This window comes from Sinocyclocheilus grahami, unplaced genomic scaffold (assembly GCF_001515645.1).
Source record: "Sinocyclocheilus grahami isolate Dianchi unplaced genomic scaffold, SAMN03320097.WGS_v1.1 scaffold1798.1, whole genome shotgun sequence".
NCBI classification, from domain to species: Eukaryota; Metazoa; Chordata; class Actinopteri; order Cypriniformes; family Cyprinidae; genus Sinocyclocheilus; species Sinocyclocheilus grahami.
In genome coordinates, this window is record NW_015506977.1 from 109,667 (window position 1) to 124,732 (window position 15,066).

The 15,066-nt window shown below is 41.0% G+C and overlaps 1 protein-coding gene across 3 annotated transcripts in view; it reads right to left on the bottom strand.

Moving 5' to 3' along the window:
• The window catches only part of LOC107572698 (inactive ubiquitin carboxyl-terminal hydrolase 53-like), a 33,949-nt gene that overhangs the window by 11,426 nt on the left and 7,457 nt on the right, over positions 1-15,066 (bottom strand). For all 3 annotated transcript variants that reach the window (XM_016259127.1, XM_016259126.1, XM_016259128.1), the window contains exons 6-12: positions 14,890-14,972; positions 14,484-14,589; positions 13,570-13,716; positions 11,724-11,873; positions 9,880-10,048; positions 7,256-7,366; positions 6,981-7,103 (exon numbers count right to left, since the gene is read on the bottom strand). In XM_016259127.1, the coding sequence (XP_016114613.1) occupies positions 6,981-7,103; positions 7,256-7,366; positions 9,880-10,048; positions 11,724-11,873; positions 13,570-13,716; positions 14,484-14,589; positions 14,890-14,972 (889 nt within the window). The remainder of the gene's footprint in view (positions 1-6,980; positions 7,104-7,255; positions 7,367-9,879; positions 10,049-11,723; positions 11,874-13,569; positions 13,717-14,483; positions 14,590-14,889; positions 14,973-15,066) is intronic.

The following is a 15,066-nucleotide window of genomic DNA, read 5'->3' on the forward strand; positions in this document are numbered from 1 at the left end:
TTGTAAGACCGACGAGTGTCCGCATTGGCCTGGTGCCTCCGGACGGCCCGCTGGAGATGGATATGCGCTGAGTCCCATACCCTCTCGCTCTCACGGAACCAGTGATCTACCGCTGGGACTTCCGAGTGTTCCTCGGTCCAAGGAAACAGGGGTGGCTGGTAACCTAGCACACATTGAAAGGGGGTGAGTCCGGTGGTTTCCTGGCGCAGGGAATTCTGGGCATACTCGGCCCAAGGTAGGTACTGGCTCCAGCTGTCCTTATGGTCATGACAGTAGGCCCGGAGATACCGTTCGATCTCTTGGATATTCCATTCGGTCTGGCCGTTTGTCTGCGGGTGGTATCCAGAGGACAAACTGACGGATGCTCCCAGGAACTGAGCTGAACTGAGGCCCTCTGTCTGAAACAATGTCTTGTGGGAGACCGAAGTTCCTGAATACGTGCTGGAAGAGGGCTTCTGCGGTTTCCAGGGCGGTAGGTAATCCACGCAGGGGAATTAATTTGCAGGATTTGGAGAACCGGTCGACGACTACTAGGATGGTCATGAATCCGTTTGAGGGAGGCAAGTCAGTGGCAAAGTCCACACCCAGGTGGGACCAGGGCCGGCGAGGGATGGGTAGCGGAACTAGTTTTCCTTATTCGGTGAGAGTGGCGGCACGGATCTGATCGATGAGGGCCCATTGAATCGGAGACATGAAGACAGAAGGTGGCAGGATGGGCTCTGGTTCTTCGGGGGTAGGATCTGGCTGGTGTTGCAGGGAAAGCGCGTCCGCTCTGACATTCTTAGTCCCTGGACAGTACGTGACCGCAAAGTGAAAGCGGGTAAAAAACAGAGTCCAGCGGGCCTGCCTCGGGTTAAGACGTTTGGTCTCTCAGAGATATTGTAGGTTCTTGTGGTTTGTGATCACTTCGAATGGATGTTTGGCACCCTCCAACCAATGCCGCCACTCTTCCAGAGCGAGCTTGATGGCCAGCAACTCCCGATTTCCAACGTCGTAGTTCTGCTCCGCCGGGGATAATTTCCGTGAGAAATACGCACATGGATGGAGCACGGGGGGTTCACCTTGCCATTGAGACGGGACGGTGCCCACTTCCAGGGTCGCTGCGTCCACCTCGACCACGAAGCGGAGATTGGGATCCGGGTGTGAAAGGGCCGGGGCCGTACAGAAGGCGGCTTTGAGCTGACTGAAGGCCTGGTGTGCCTCCGGGGTCCAGGTGAGTAATTTGGCCTTCCGCCAGAGGAGAGAGGTAAGTGGTGCCGCCAACTGGCTGAAGTCCTTCTTGCCCACGAAGAAGAAGCTCGACGCTGCGGGTGAGGTGGGCGGGCGGATGAACCCCTATTGCAAGGCTTCCTGAATGTACTCCTCCATAGTGGCTCTCTCCGGGATCGACAGTGGATAAACGTGTCCTTTGGGTAATTGGGCCCCAGGCAGCAGGTCAATGGCACAGTCCCATGGCCAGTGAGGTGGAAGGTGAGTGGCAGCGAGCTTGCTGAACACATCCTGGAACGCCTGGGATTCAGGAGGAGGAGGAGTGACAGGCGATGAATCCGGGCTTTCCACTGAGGTGGAACAGACAGGGAGGTCGTTCCAGATGGAGCTCGGGATAGGCAGATCTCGGAGGCACTCCTGTTTGCACTCCGCACTCCACTGGAGTATGTCTCCGGACTTCCAGACGATGGTGGGTTGATGTTTGGCGAGCCAGGGGCATCCCAGGACGATGTCCACGACGGCACCAGTAGAGAGAGATCCGTTCGGTGTGGAAACATCCAATCCGTAGGGCAACTTCGGGCGTGCGGTGCTACCAGCCCCTTGCCCAGCAGCTTTCCTTGGACAGTGGTGATCTGGTAGGTCGTGGCATTTTTGCAGCGGGGAATTTGGAACCCGGCGAGACTACAGGAGGAGATGAAATTCCCCGAAGCTCCGGAGTCCACGAGGATTTTGACTGGAAAGGATTGGGTGTGATAAATTAGAAGAGCATTTATATGAGGCATGCAAGACACATCAGGAGTGATCTGGATAGTACTCACCGCTGGGCGAGATGGACGAATGGGACAGGTGCGGAGCTAGTGCTCTGGGGATCCACAATAGAGACATAGGCCACGGGTGAGTCTCCGAGATCGTTCCGTGGACGAGAGGTGGTAGCTATCCGTGATCATGGGCTCTGGTGCTGGAGCAGAGAGGCAGGGTGAGGCAGCGGCAACGGGTAGCGATTCCGTATGGCACGCGGTTAGGTGCTGGGAGATGCGAACCGCCTTTTGGAGAAAGCTGTCGAGCCCCACGGTGTCATCGTAGATGGCCATCTGTTGGCGTAAGCCCAGGTTGAGGCCGCGGCGGAAAACCGAGAGCAGGGCGGCCTCATTCCAGCCGCTGCTAGCGGTGAGAGTGCGGAAGCGCAGCACATACCTGTGGATGGATAACTCGGCTTGCCGCAGTTGAAAGAGTTCCTCATGCACTGTGACCTCCGTGGTCGATTGACCGAATACCTCCCGGAAGTGTTTCACAAAGCCAGCCCGCGAGTGAATCCACGGGCTCTGTGCATTCCACAAGGCTTCGGCCCACTGCAAGGCTTGTCCAGATAGCAACGAGATAATGAATGACACCTTGGCCCGCTCGGTCACAAACAGGTGTGGTTGCATCTCCAGGTAGAGGGAACATTGCAGCAAAAGCTTGCTGGCCGGGCCATGGGACAGGCGGGTGGGGAGGCGGTGACAGTCCGGATGGGTTAGGGTTCCGGTGAGGATGTGCTCCGAGAATCCATGAGTCCGTTTAATTTTGAGGGGCTGGTCTTCTGTCACATCCGGGACAAAGAGGCAAACAGACAGGTTAACGTAAGTCGGGAAGTTTATTCAGAGGAACTTAGGAGGAGCTTCCAACAGAAAAGAGTCAACTGAGGAATAAATGGAAGCAGAGAACACAGTCTTATCTGGGTTTGGCACGGAGGTCCTTCGGCCGAGAGCTGAGGAATCCGAGGCGTGACAGGTAGATCGGGAGGCAAGGAACCCATAGAGAGCAGCTTGTAACCTTGAGACCAGCCGACGAGTGACTGAGGTGAGTGAGTATTTGACTGGTGTGGTAAGTGGGTGCAGGTGTCCGTGATCAGTAATCAGGTGATTGTGAGCGGGTGTAGGAGGCTGATTCAGCTGGTGAGGCAGGTGTTTCCGTGACACATCTAGACCATTCAGACACACAATATTTTGTTATATTTAACAAATACTCCGTAATACCCCTCAATCAACAAGCCAACTATTAGGGTAAATTGGACCCTTGCCCCAAAATGTGAGATGGTCCTCACTGCAGAACACAAGATCCAGGGGTTGAGGTTGGATCCAGATACAACTCCTCCCACCTTACATATACCTAAACCTACCCGTCTCCACCCCCTGATCCCTAAACCCACCCATCTCCACCCCCTAGATGTGGATCCAACCCCGCCCCCTGGATCTTTGTTCTGCAGTGAGGGGCAAAGACACACAATGCCATATAAATGGAATCTCATTCACAGATAAACCTGTCTTTGACCTTCCTATCACATATCCCCAGGTCATTGTGTATATTATTACTGTTCTTGTATATTGTCTTTTGTATTGTATACTGTTTTATGCATGCTTATGATAGAACCACTCGTTCACGTAACCTTACCTATACCATGTTTGGTCTCTATGAATTTGTCTTCAGATGATCTAAATGAGAGTGTATATTATATGTTTATACCTATGCAACATATTAGTGTTATAAGAATCTGTAGTAGTCTTTGCATCAACATCCAATTCAGTTACATATGCAAATTACCATGTTCGGAGACAAAGAGTCATAAACTTTGTCTCCAGAAGTGTAAGTCACCATTGGCTCTTTGACCCCCGAGAGGTGTGACCTCCACAAAACTTAAAAGGCCTCACTTCAGTGACCTGCCTCGCTTTTTTAGTCTCTTCACCCGTCTCTCATCACCTTCCCATCTTCTGGTTGCTAAGTCCCAGAGCCGGCGCAGCCGCGCATGGCAGGCCTTGACACAGCTCAGTCTAGGTTATTTTAGATTCTGAAAAGGTGGGGATGGTGAGCTAGAACTCTTCTGGACCCCAAAGTATGTGCTAGGCTTCGGCCTCGTCTTTTCATTCACCAAAAATCCTCAGATTTCAGCTGACATCTCTCGAGCTCTGCACTCTCCTCTCATCACCTTCATCTGGGAGAAAACTCTCATTACCACCACCAAGCCAGAATAACATCTTTTGGAGTTCATCATCCTTCAAACCCGGAAGAACATGAAGAACTCCAACAACACCAAACCTTCAAACCATCAAAACTTTCATCCGAGACTGCATCCGGACACTCATTCAATGACACGATGCAAGTATCGTACATTGAACTAAACGAAACAGAGGTTTAGTATAAGCTGTAGACCCCCTTGTAAAATGGCACTGATGGTTTTAACTCAGGTGGCTCTGACTCATTTTCCATAACTGCATTTTCTGGTTTCTCTAATGGCTTCATTCATCCCCTTTAGCTCCTCTTTGTATGTACGTGTGAGTGTATGTTTATTTGTTTGTTTGTTTAGACTAGTTATAGCGTTTAGTTAATAAAAGTTTTGTGCACAAAGTACATGAGTTTCTGATTCTGTCACCGCGTGTGAATAATGTCCCTTTTTCGATTCCGATCAAGCTACATGCTCTAATGCAGTGATGGGCAAACTTGGCCTTTCCAGGCCACTTTCCTGCAGAGATTTGATCCAACCCTGATAAAACTCACCTGGCTGTAGCTTTCTAGTAGTCTTGAAGACAATGGTTAGCTGGTTCAGGTGTGTTTGATTAGAGTTAGAGCTAAACTCTGAAGGAAAGTGACCTGGAAGGGCCAAGTTTGATGCGATTTAAATTTTTCCTTTCTCTTTGTAGTGTTACAAGTTCTTGGTGCATAAAGAAGATTTGTAAAGTTGCAAAGACTAAAGTCTCAAATCCAAAGAGATATTCTTTATAAAAGTTAAGAGTCAACCACGCCTACCTAAAACGGCTCGTTCTAACATGCCCCCACATGTCTACGTCATGATGTGGGAAGATTTGCATAACGCCGCCCAAATGTTCACGCAAAGAAAGAAGGCGTAACTTTTATTCTCGCTGTAGTATTGTTGTTGCCGCCACCGCCATGTCGTGAAGGCGCTGTGTGTTTCATTGTGAAAGCGAAACTACTTTGTTTGGCCTTCCAAAAGAGGACGATATCCGCTTATATCCGCTTATCCGATATCCAGCTCCATGCCTGTAGCTGATCCGTGCTGGTTGCTGAGGAAATACATCAACTCCGCGCTGTGGATCGCCGGATCGACTTTCACCGTGGACGAAGCAGAGTCCACTACAACAAATACACAAAATTATGTTCTTTTTAGCAACATCATATGACCCCTTTAATACTGTAAGAGGGTTATTTTCTGTGGCCACGAAAATATCCTTTCTTAGAGTTGATATGAAATTACACTAAATGTTCGCTGGACGAACAGATTAGCTGATGACAATATTAATTCTGCTACAGTTACAGTAATTAATTTAGTAATTAATTATAATTAATTGTAATTATTTGTATACATTTCCCTTTTGAGTTAATTTGCTACAACCTACAGACTCAGTCTTTCATAAGTGTCACAGTTATGTTCTGTTTTTAGTTTGTTTTCAGTTATTGCTGTCTTCCAGACTACTTGAGTTCATTAATTAGTTTTTATGGTTTAATTATTTGATTAGACCTTTCGTTCAGCTGTTGCTTAATTATTTCTTTGTTTGTTTTAGTATTTATATGCCTGTGTTTCTTCTCTTAGTTGTGATTTCTCATTAACGCTTACGTTCAGTTCCTTATGTTAATTTATGTTAAGTCTGTTTGCTTTAATCTTCATCCTCAATTCTCCTGCACACACCACATTTAGCCAAAGCATGACAATAATTTTATGCTGATTTTAACATGAATTTTAAGCCTCTTTGAACAGTATATGCTTTAGGCAGGCTGTTTAATAGGACAGATGGTTTGCTGTTATTTTGGAGGTTAGCCAGTACTCAATTTTTTTTCCTGTGTGTAAGTTGCCTTTAAAAGCTCCGTTTGCCAGAGCAAGCACCCCCAACTGAAAATAGTAAAGTTGAATCATGATCAGCACACTGCTTCTATGTTTTCATACTCCCAGAACTATATCTGTAAGCTGCAATCTCAACTAAATAAACAGTGGCTCTGATATGCTGGCTCATGAGCCAAAGTAAAATCTTATGATGAAAGAGATTCACCAACAAAATTCTTCATTGCAATGATTCATCATTTATTCTTTGTAATTACAATTCATTCATTGTAAATTTCAAATGTTTCATGCATTTACTTAGTTAACTGTGATTTCTGTGTAGTCAATAGTGGATAATATTTGCATTAAAAAAATGTAGTAATATAAACATTTGATATGATCAAATGTCTGAATTGATTAACACCATCAACATATATCTGAAATATTAAAAATATTTTTATACTGTTTCAAATATGAAACCTCATTTCAGAGACATGAAGTAGCAAAAAAACACAGGACTATAGTACCAAACTAAAAGTCTAAAATCGGCTTATGCTAAAAGGGCTCTAGTGCTCATGAAAAAGTTTAACAGTTCTGTTTTGGCCTGTGGATGATGTCTCATGATTTATGCATATTACCAGTGGAAACCGTATTACATGTGTGACACACAAATCTCCATGAATTACAAAATGCAAAAACTGCAAGGTAAAATGAATGAAGCATGGTCTATACTAACACTATAATAAGATTAAAGTCTAAATATTTTATAAGCACATTAATAAAAAGGTACAATTATTGTATGCCACATATTCTGTATGAATCATCATTGGAACTGTTATTTTGTTGAATTTATTTAATAGAAGAATACAACAGACACTACAAAGGCTACTGTGCACATGATAATTCATTTTAGATTTAATAACTCAAATATTTTATTATAAATATGTATCTTTTATTAACATACCTTTGTGTTGGAGAGAATCTGACCTTCGGTAGCTTCTTTCACTCTCTTTTCTCTGTCCTCCTCGGTGAGAAAAATCTCTGGAAGACTCTCGGAACCTGCTGGGACTTTCTGGAAGCACTTTAACTGGGACATTGAAAAGGGAGAAATTTGTTACTTTCATCATATCAGTATGTTTCTAATGCAATTTCTCCCAACATTGTTTGTTTCTTTAGCTAACCATTTCATGGAAGCATAAAATATTGTGTGGACATGAACAACTAATCATGATGACTTACACCGATTGGCTGAAGACTGCATTGTTTTGTGGGATCCCTGATTTGTTCTTTGGGAACCAGCACTCATATCTCTCACACTGTCCAGTTTCTTAGAGCCTGACAGCTGAGTATCTGCCAAAGAGAACGAGAGACAGAGAAACACAGAGGTAAACCTACATTGAATTAGACTTTATATATTCTAACTTTGCATTACTCTTTAGTGTCTACATGCCAATGCTTTGCAATGTTGTGAACAAAAAAAAAAATAATTTGACTCATCCTCATATATATTTATATATATATTATATATCTCTGAAAGAGAGAGAGAGAGAGAGAGAGAGAGAATCTTGCAAGTAACAATAACCTTCATCCATAGCACATGATGCAAGGGACATAAAATGTGATTATTACCATATTGCACTATATTTTAATGCTATCTATCATACTGCTGTAGACCGACCTCTTTTAATGTATTTTCAGAGAAAGACTTTTATAAATTGATTCTGTGTCTCATCCAGTGCACACTGAGTTAAGTAATCAAATCAAAAAAGGCAGTGCAATCTGTAACTTAACAAACAGCTTTGAGTAGAGGCCTCCTAAACTACATTACATCTCTGCTGTGTCTGCAAACTTCTGCTGGAAGAGAGAGAGGACAAACTTGCTTGTTATGTGCTTATATAGGGCACGCAGTGAGCCACCCCAGATGTTTGAAGAGGGAAAAAACAAGCTTATGGATTAACGCATTCCCCATAGATGAAGAGCAAAGTGGATCTGCCACTGTACACACATAAAAATTGCATAATAAATCAAACAAATAGGTAATAATAATCGAGTTAAAATAAATCCATCAAAACAAAACAATAGAAAATTCATTGGATTTAAATCGACATCAATCATAATATAATCTATCTTGAAGAATTAAAACGTCAAAAAAGGAAAATGACCATTAAATACTGTATTATTTATATTTTTTAAATTCTTGCTTACTTTTTGTTATGTAATGTTTGCTTTTTGCCAGTATTATTTCTAGGGTCGGTGAGGTCAGGAAATGATGGAGAGAAAAGGTGGAATGGGATCAGGTGCACCAAAGCTTTACATATAGGAACATGTGCATGTCTCTGACACTTCTTTACAATTTACAAGGAAAATGTTGACGTCAATTGAAAAATAGTGTTGTTGCTCTAAATTAGTACTGTCTAAAAGTCTTTAGTTCTAATTAGTTCCCTCCTTTTAATTTAGTTTCACAAGTTCATGACCTGCCCATTCAGTTCTACTAGATATTGGTAAACAAACTTTGCTTGATGTCCTTGAAGGGGGCTCGAACCTGAGGCTTCAAAAGTCTGTTAAATATATTAAGCATACAAAAAAAGAGCACAACACATTTTAATTTCATTGATGTTCACTATGTTTTCACTACAGACTACACTACACTTTCTTAGGAATGTTGTCGTCAAGCCCATCATTTAAAGCCAGTGAAAACTTAGCAACTTTGATGAAATCATGGCAGCGTGAGCAGTCTATCACTACCGAGAAAGCATCTGTGTTCTGCTCAGCAGAAGTGTTGCCAGCTCAGTCTTAAGTACAGAGCTCAGCAGAGACTGCAGGAACACGCTGGCGCAGATCCCACATTAAACATTCGTCCAAAAGCACCAGAGGAACAAATCCAGGAAACACATTAAGACATTTCACAGTCTACAAAAGACTGAGCAACTACCAAGAAAACACACAAAGGTCCAGCAGAGGAGGGAAATTATCGAGTGGACAAATTGCAGCTCCACAACTGCAATAGTTACCCATGTACAACACTGCACCGTGCTGCATCACATTGTTGTCAGCTATTGACACAAATAGTATCAAATCAATGAAGCTTACAGGACAAAAAAAAAGAAATACAAGCACTACTTACAGATATTCATGGAAAAATAAGAATGCTTTCCCATTCCAATAGGACTAGGTGAATATGACAGCCTGGGGAGAATATCCATTTAGCACACGAGTCAGAGTAAAGCAAGAATAGAAGAGAGAATGGAGGGAAAATTCAGTAGAGGGGACAAGAGAATAACATTGCAACGCAGAGGCCAGAGGGAAAGGATTAGGAGAGACAGAAAGAGAGAGAGATAAAGTGAAAGGCAGCGAGAGCAAGTGCGCGTGGGTGATAATCCCTGTCCTCGGTAGAGTTCAGAAACCCGCACAGAAATCGACTCATCCACCCGGCAAATGCTTGCCGCAAAACTGGGATTTGTGCTTCAAATAGAATATAGTAATGGATAAAAGCGCATTTTACGTAACTCTCAGGGCCCATTGAAAGTTGGTCTGTACCTAATTTTCATACAAAAGATCATTCATAATAATAATTAAAAAAAATATTATGCAGTTTCATATCATCTCATATACTGTTCTTGGATACAACAGCTTAATGATTTGAAAGAAAAATCGCTTAATTCATTAATTAATTTTTTTATTATTCATTTTGGAATAAAAACCCTCATGATGACATGCTGCTGGGTTCAACAGATTCAAATTTTAAGTCGATTAAATATTTAAAAAGGTTACACCCAAGCCACACAGCTAAAAACACTATGTGCACTATGTACTATCTGGACATTTTGGTTGATCTCATACACTGTTAAGCAAGGCAGTTTTACCTGTCCCCTTCCCATTGAGGGGGGAGCTATAATGGGACCACATGGTGGTCTGTCTGGGGGCATCCTCATTGGACACTGCGGTACCATCTGGGTTGGCGTAGAACAAGAGGAGCGGCTGGAAGTGACCCCGGATACATTTAGATGCAACATCTTTCCACTTGGAGCCAATCTAGATACAAGATATTAGACACAAAGATATGTCAGTGAACACCAAGAGTTCAAATATCTCAGAGCATATGATGACCTACTTTCAGCAAAGTTTTTAGAAGGTGCATTTGCAACCATAGTCCAATGCAAAATGGAAACCAGAGATATTTAAACATAGATTTAATTATTATTCACACTAGCACTAATAACATCCGGCTTTACTAGTCAGGAAATCCAAAAAGTAATTTTAAATGAGGTGAGTATGCTAACAAAGATTATGTTAGAGACTGTAATCTGTTCTGGCCCTATTCCAAAGGATGGTGAATAGAGATATGTCATCTATGACGTCCAAGCGGTGTCCAGAGAATACCATAAAATATCATTCATAGATACTGTAATTGGAATAGTTTGTGATGTAGACTTGGTCTGTTGAAGAGAGAATGACTCCATCCTCCATGGGAAGGTGCCGCTTTTAAATTTGGTAAATAATCTTAATAGTACTGCATGAGTCTGCTAGCTACCTTGACAGAGCACATAAATCACACCACATAGAGACTGTGTTTGCTCTAACTCTTAACTAAGCTCTGCACTTAGCTTAGCTTACTCAATCTGCACCTCATTGTTTGCACCTCAGTTTGTCTAATTACTTCAACTAAAATAGATTTATTAACACATCTGACTCCACTTTTATACCAAATAAAGCTACCTAACTTAGTATAGTATTATAAAAATGTATGGTAGACACTATAGGCTACTGACTACTAACTACTAAAAGTAGTTTCTAAACCACTTCTCGTTTATTTTTTCCCATTTTAGGACACTGTCCCTATTAAACCACTTAACAGTTATTAATTCCTGCATCAATAAATCATAACTGTATGCTTGTGAATGTATTATTTTCATTCCCATTTGGTTGCACTTTGATTTGCAGTATGTGCACTTGCAGTGTCGTTAATCATGAAAGTACTAAGTAAGATAAGGTAACTACCATGAAGTTAACATGGTTTAACATACCTAAATACCAGCATGCTTCTGTGGGGGATGGATTATTCAGTATAGCATGTGCTAACTAAAATCTGGAATTCATTTCCCAGGTCCCTATATAGTACTATTCAATTGTTGTTCATTTCCTGCTGTATCTCAATTGTAAAGTGTCCTTGTGCTATGGAAAGGCACTATATAAAGTAAATATCTTCTTCTTATACTTTCTGCGCTTTGGCTTCTCCTTTAGAAAACAGTCATCCAACTCCAAAAAAGTCCATTCAATAATCACTATAACTGTGATAATAAATGTATATCATTAAAAGTCATAGTTGTTTTTGTTGTAACAGTTCAAATGGCCCTCGATAGAGAAGACCACCGGTCATGTATGATTCCAGAAGCCAAAGTGCTGGAAGAATCTGTTTTTTTAAATACATTTTTAAATAAAATAAAAATTTAATATTACATTATATTCCAAATACCTTATAAAGTGGTCCTGTAAATACCAAAGTGAGTGACAGTAAAATTATGAAAAGTCAAGCTGCAGTTAACTGCAATGGTCAAAGAGAAAATTGTGGAATCTCATGGATCAACCCTTAAGGTGTCTGAACCTACTATCTAAGATCCAGTACATTTAAGGAGGTAAATGTCAAATGACCAATGAACTCTTTCATGCTAACCGTATGTGCACAAATGTGTGTGTGCTGGTTAAATACCTCTTTCACGGTTGCATCATCAAAAAAGATCCATTTGGAAGACTTGCTGTGAAAAGCGAATGCTAGGTAATGTCGACTAGAGTAACAGATCATTCCCACCAGGTGGAGATCTCTCTTCTTGGCATTTTCATCAGTGACTCTATAGAACAGCTGAAGAGTCAATAGAGAGAACAGTCAAACTGACATTTAAAACTCATGGTGAGGATAATGAAAGACTGGAGATATTTTGAAGCATTGTGATTCACAATATGACACATTTAGTCTTCTGCAATATATCAGTCCCATCTGCAGACTGTAATCTCTTAAAATTAAAATGAAAGGGTAAACTGCCTCTAGCTCAGTGAGTTCAAGCCGATGTACAGGATGGTTTTGTCAAAGTGTGCCAAGGTTCATGATGTCTCCTCTGGTGTAGTGACCTAGACATTATGTGATATTGGCCTGCAGCACTCATATGACTGCTGAGGAGGAAACTGTGGTCTAACAGAGGGGAGTCTGGCTGACTTTAGCAACACATACTTGCAAGCATCCATGTGGCATTTAAATTCCACATTTGATATTTCCCACAACTTATTAATTTAGTCCAACTGTGGCCTTGTTGTATTAATTCGTTCCAGAACTTTAGTTAAATGGCCACGGTGTGGCCACTATCTAGTGAAGTTCCAAACGTAGGTTTGGGAGGAGCCTAATCGTTCAGTACTGTCAATCATCTCTGCAAGCCTATATATGCAGCAGTCATTGTGCTGTCCCAGTGATGATGCTTCCGGCATCCCTCTGCCTTCCCTTCTCCGCCTTTATTTTCTTTCATTTCTCCGTCACACCATACAATCTTTGGGGGAGGGGGGGGGGGCCTAATTCAGAGCTCGAGCCAAGCCTCAGGTTCGAGCCCCCTTCAAGGACATCAAGCAAAGTTTGTTTACCAATATCTAGTAGAACTGAATGGGCAGGTCATGAACTTGTGAAACTAAATTAAAAGGAGGGAACTAATTAGAACAAAATGGACACGACTGAACTAAAATGAGGGAATAAATTAGTACAAAATAATCAAATGTGGCCACTAATAATAAGTAGTGGGAACAAATTCTCAATTTGCAACCACAATATCTTTTTTTTTTCTTTTTTATCATGTGCGGACTACATACTTTTTTAAACATTCTCAAAACATGCTGCATCACAAACTTGTGGAGCAAGTTATTTTAGTATCACTGATATACTATTGTGGTGTTTGTTAATATTTTTTATCAGATTTAATTTTTATATTTTCTGTTTTCATTTAAATGGTAAAGTTTTAGTAATTTTGTAATGTGTGTTTGTTATTTTATTATTATTTTTTTATATGTTTCAGTTTTAGTTATTTTAGTACTTCAACTTATAAATAAATTAAACTGAGAAGTGTTGCCTTGGAACCAAGCTGAAGTTTTTTATGTTTTATTTTTTTCCATCAATGTTAATTTTATTTCAAACGTGACATTTTTTAATGGTTTCATTTTTAGTTCATCTAATCACAAACACTTAAAGTTCTGAAATAATTAACATTTAAAAAATTTTAAACAAATTAGAAAAATTGAAAACAGATTTTTCCAAACTTTTGAGACTTTTCGACACCGCTATTGTTCCAGACACTATAAAAAAATCTGAGGATGTTAACTCAGGTTAAAATATTAATAGATGTTTAGTTTTGGACTGGTATATATGCCAATCTCCCTACATGTTGTTAAATCAATGTTTTGATTTAATAAGCAATGCAGAACATGACACAGTCATTGAATAGTTACTTAACAATAAAAACAGATCCTGAATAAAAATGAATGGAGACAGCTAGAGTTGTGCAGAGAGATTTGACCCTCACCCCCGAGAGATTGAGGTTTGGGCCCAGAGAGCGGATGACATCTTCAGTGAGGTCAGACTGTTCAGCGTCCCACACAAAGCCAATGGTGACGATCTCTGGGCAGTTCATCAGCACACGGCGGATTTTGATACTCTGCCCACAGTTACTCTGCAATGCACATATCAAATTGCACTGAGCAAAATTTCAAACAAAGGCATACTGATGCAGCATATAATAATAATACTGTTTTCTTGTACTGTATATTGCCTATCAAGGCTAGAAGAAAGTGCATATAGAAAAAAAGCATGAACAGAGGTTAATTACAGTAATTGAGTCAAATCGAGACACTATGTGATGAAAATAATGGGTAGAGCACTAGGGGTGCGGTTATGATTTACATAATATTTATTCATTTGTTTTTTTATCCATTTCTCTTCTGAAGACCTTTGAGAAAGATATCTAGATTTAACACGTTTACTACAGTTGCCTGAAAAGACAAGAGGTTAACAGTGGCTTGACATGATATTTATTAGAGCTACCAGTGACGCAACTAAAGCTTCAGGTCATTTTTGATATACTGATGGAATGGACAGCTCTTTCAGGGATGTAAGATTATTTGTGCAATCTGTGCACAACTAACATAAACAATATAAGAAGCCTCTGCTGAGTTATATTTTAAATTTGACAACTGTCAGCCTGAAAAGAAGCAAGAGCTACATATAGAACTCATCATAGAACTTCTTTAGGACTATTAATAAAGAAGTATTAATACAATGTTCATAAAGAGAATTTATGTAAAAAATATTAATTTAAGGTATGTTTTTATTTGACTTTCTTTGGTTTGGTTTCACAGGTTATAAGCTATTTACACAGTAAACTTAAATATGTCAGAATCTGATGTACATGCAACTAAAATGAAAGAAAAGCTGATATACAGGGCAGTTCCGGAGATCTCCAATGGTGTTGGCTGCCTGCAGCAGTTCACCAAACATGTCTGAACGCAGTCTGTCTGTCTTCTCCAAGATTCGCTCCACTTGTTGACTGACAAAAGAGCAAAGAGCACAAAGAGGATCATTTGTTTCTAGGTAGTAGACATACTTGTACTGCCTACCTCAATTCCACTTTGTTCAAATTAAACTGTAATCCTTCAATGTAAACAGTTCTGTTTTCTGTGAAGCTTTCAGACACTATCTCTGTCAGAATTTCCCTTCTGTCCTGTCCAAAGAATGCATGTAGGATGGTTAAAAAGGGTCAGTTGGATTCTCACTGACACTATTCATAAAAGCATATACAATATTACTTAAGAGTAGATTATCACTTACAGTAGATTATTTCACTCACCATAGGGCCGTGGAGGACACATAGTGCACAAGCTCAGTGAAGGGAAGAGGGTCTGATGATGCTCCACAACTACGACAAACAAACTACAAAGGGAAATAAACTTTTGTGAGGTTGAAGCGAGGTCTAACCATACCAACAAAAAAATACAGAAATCTGCCATTGTAATGGATTACCTTG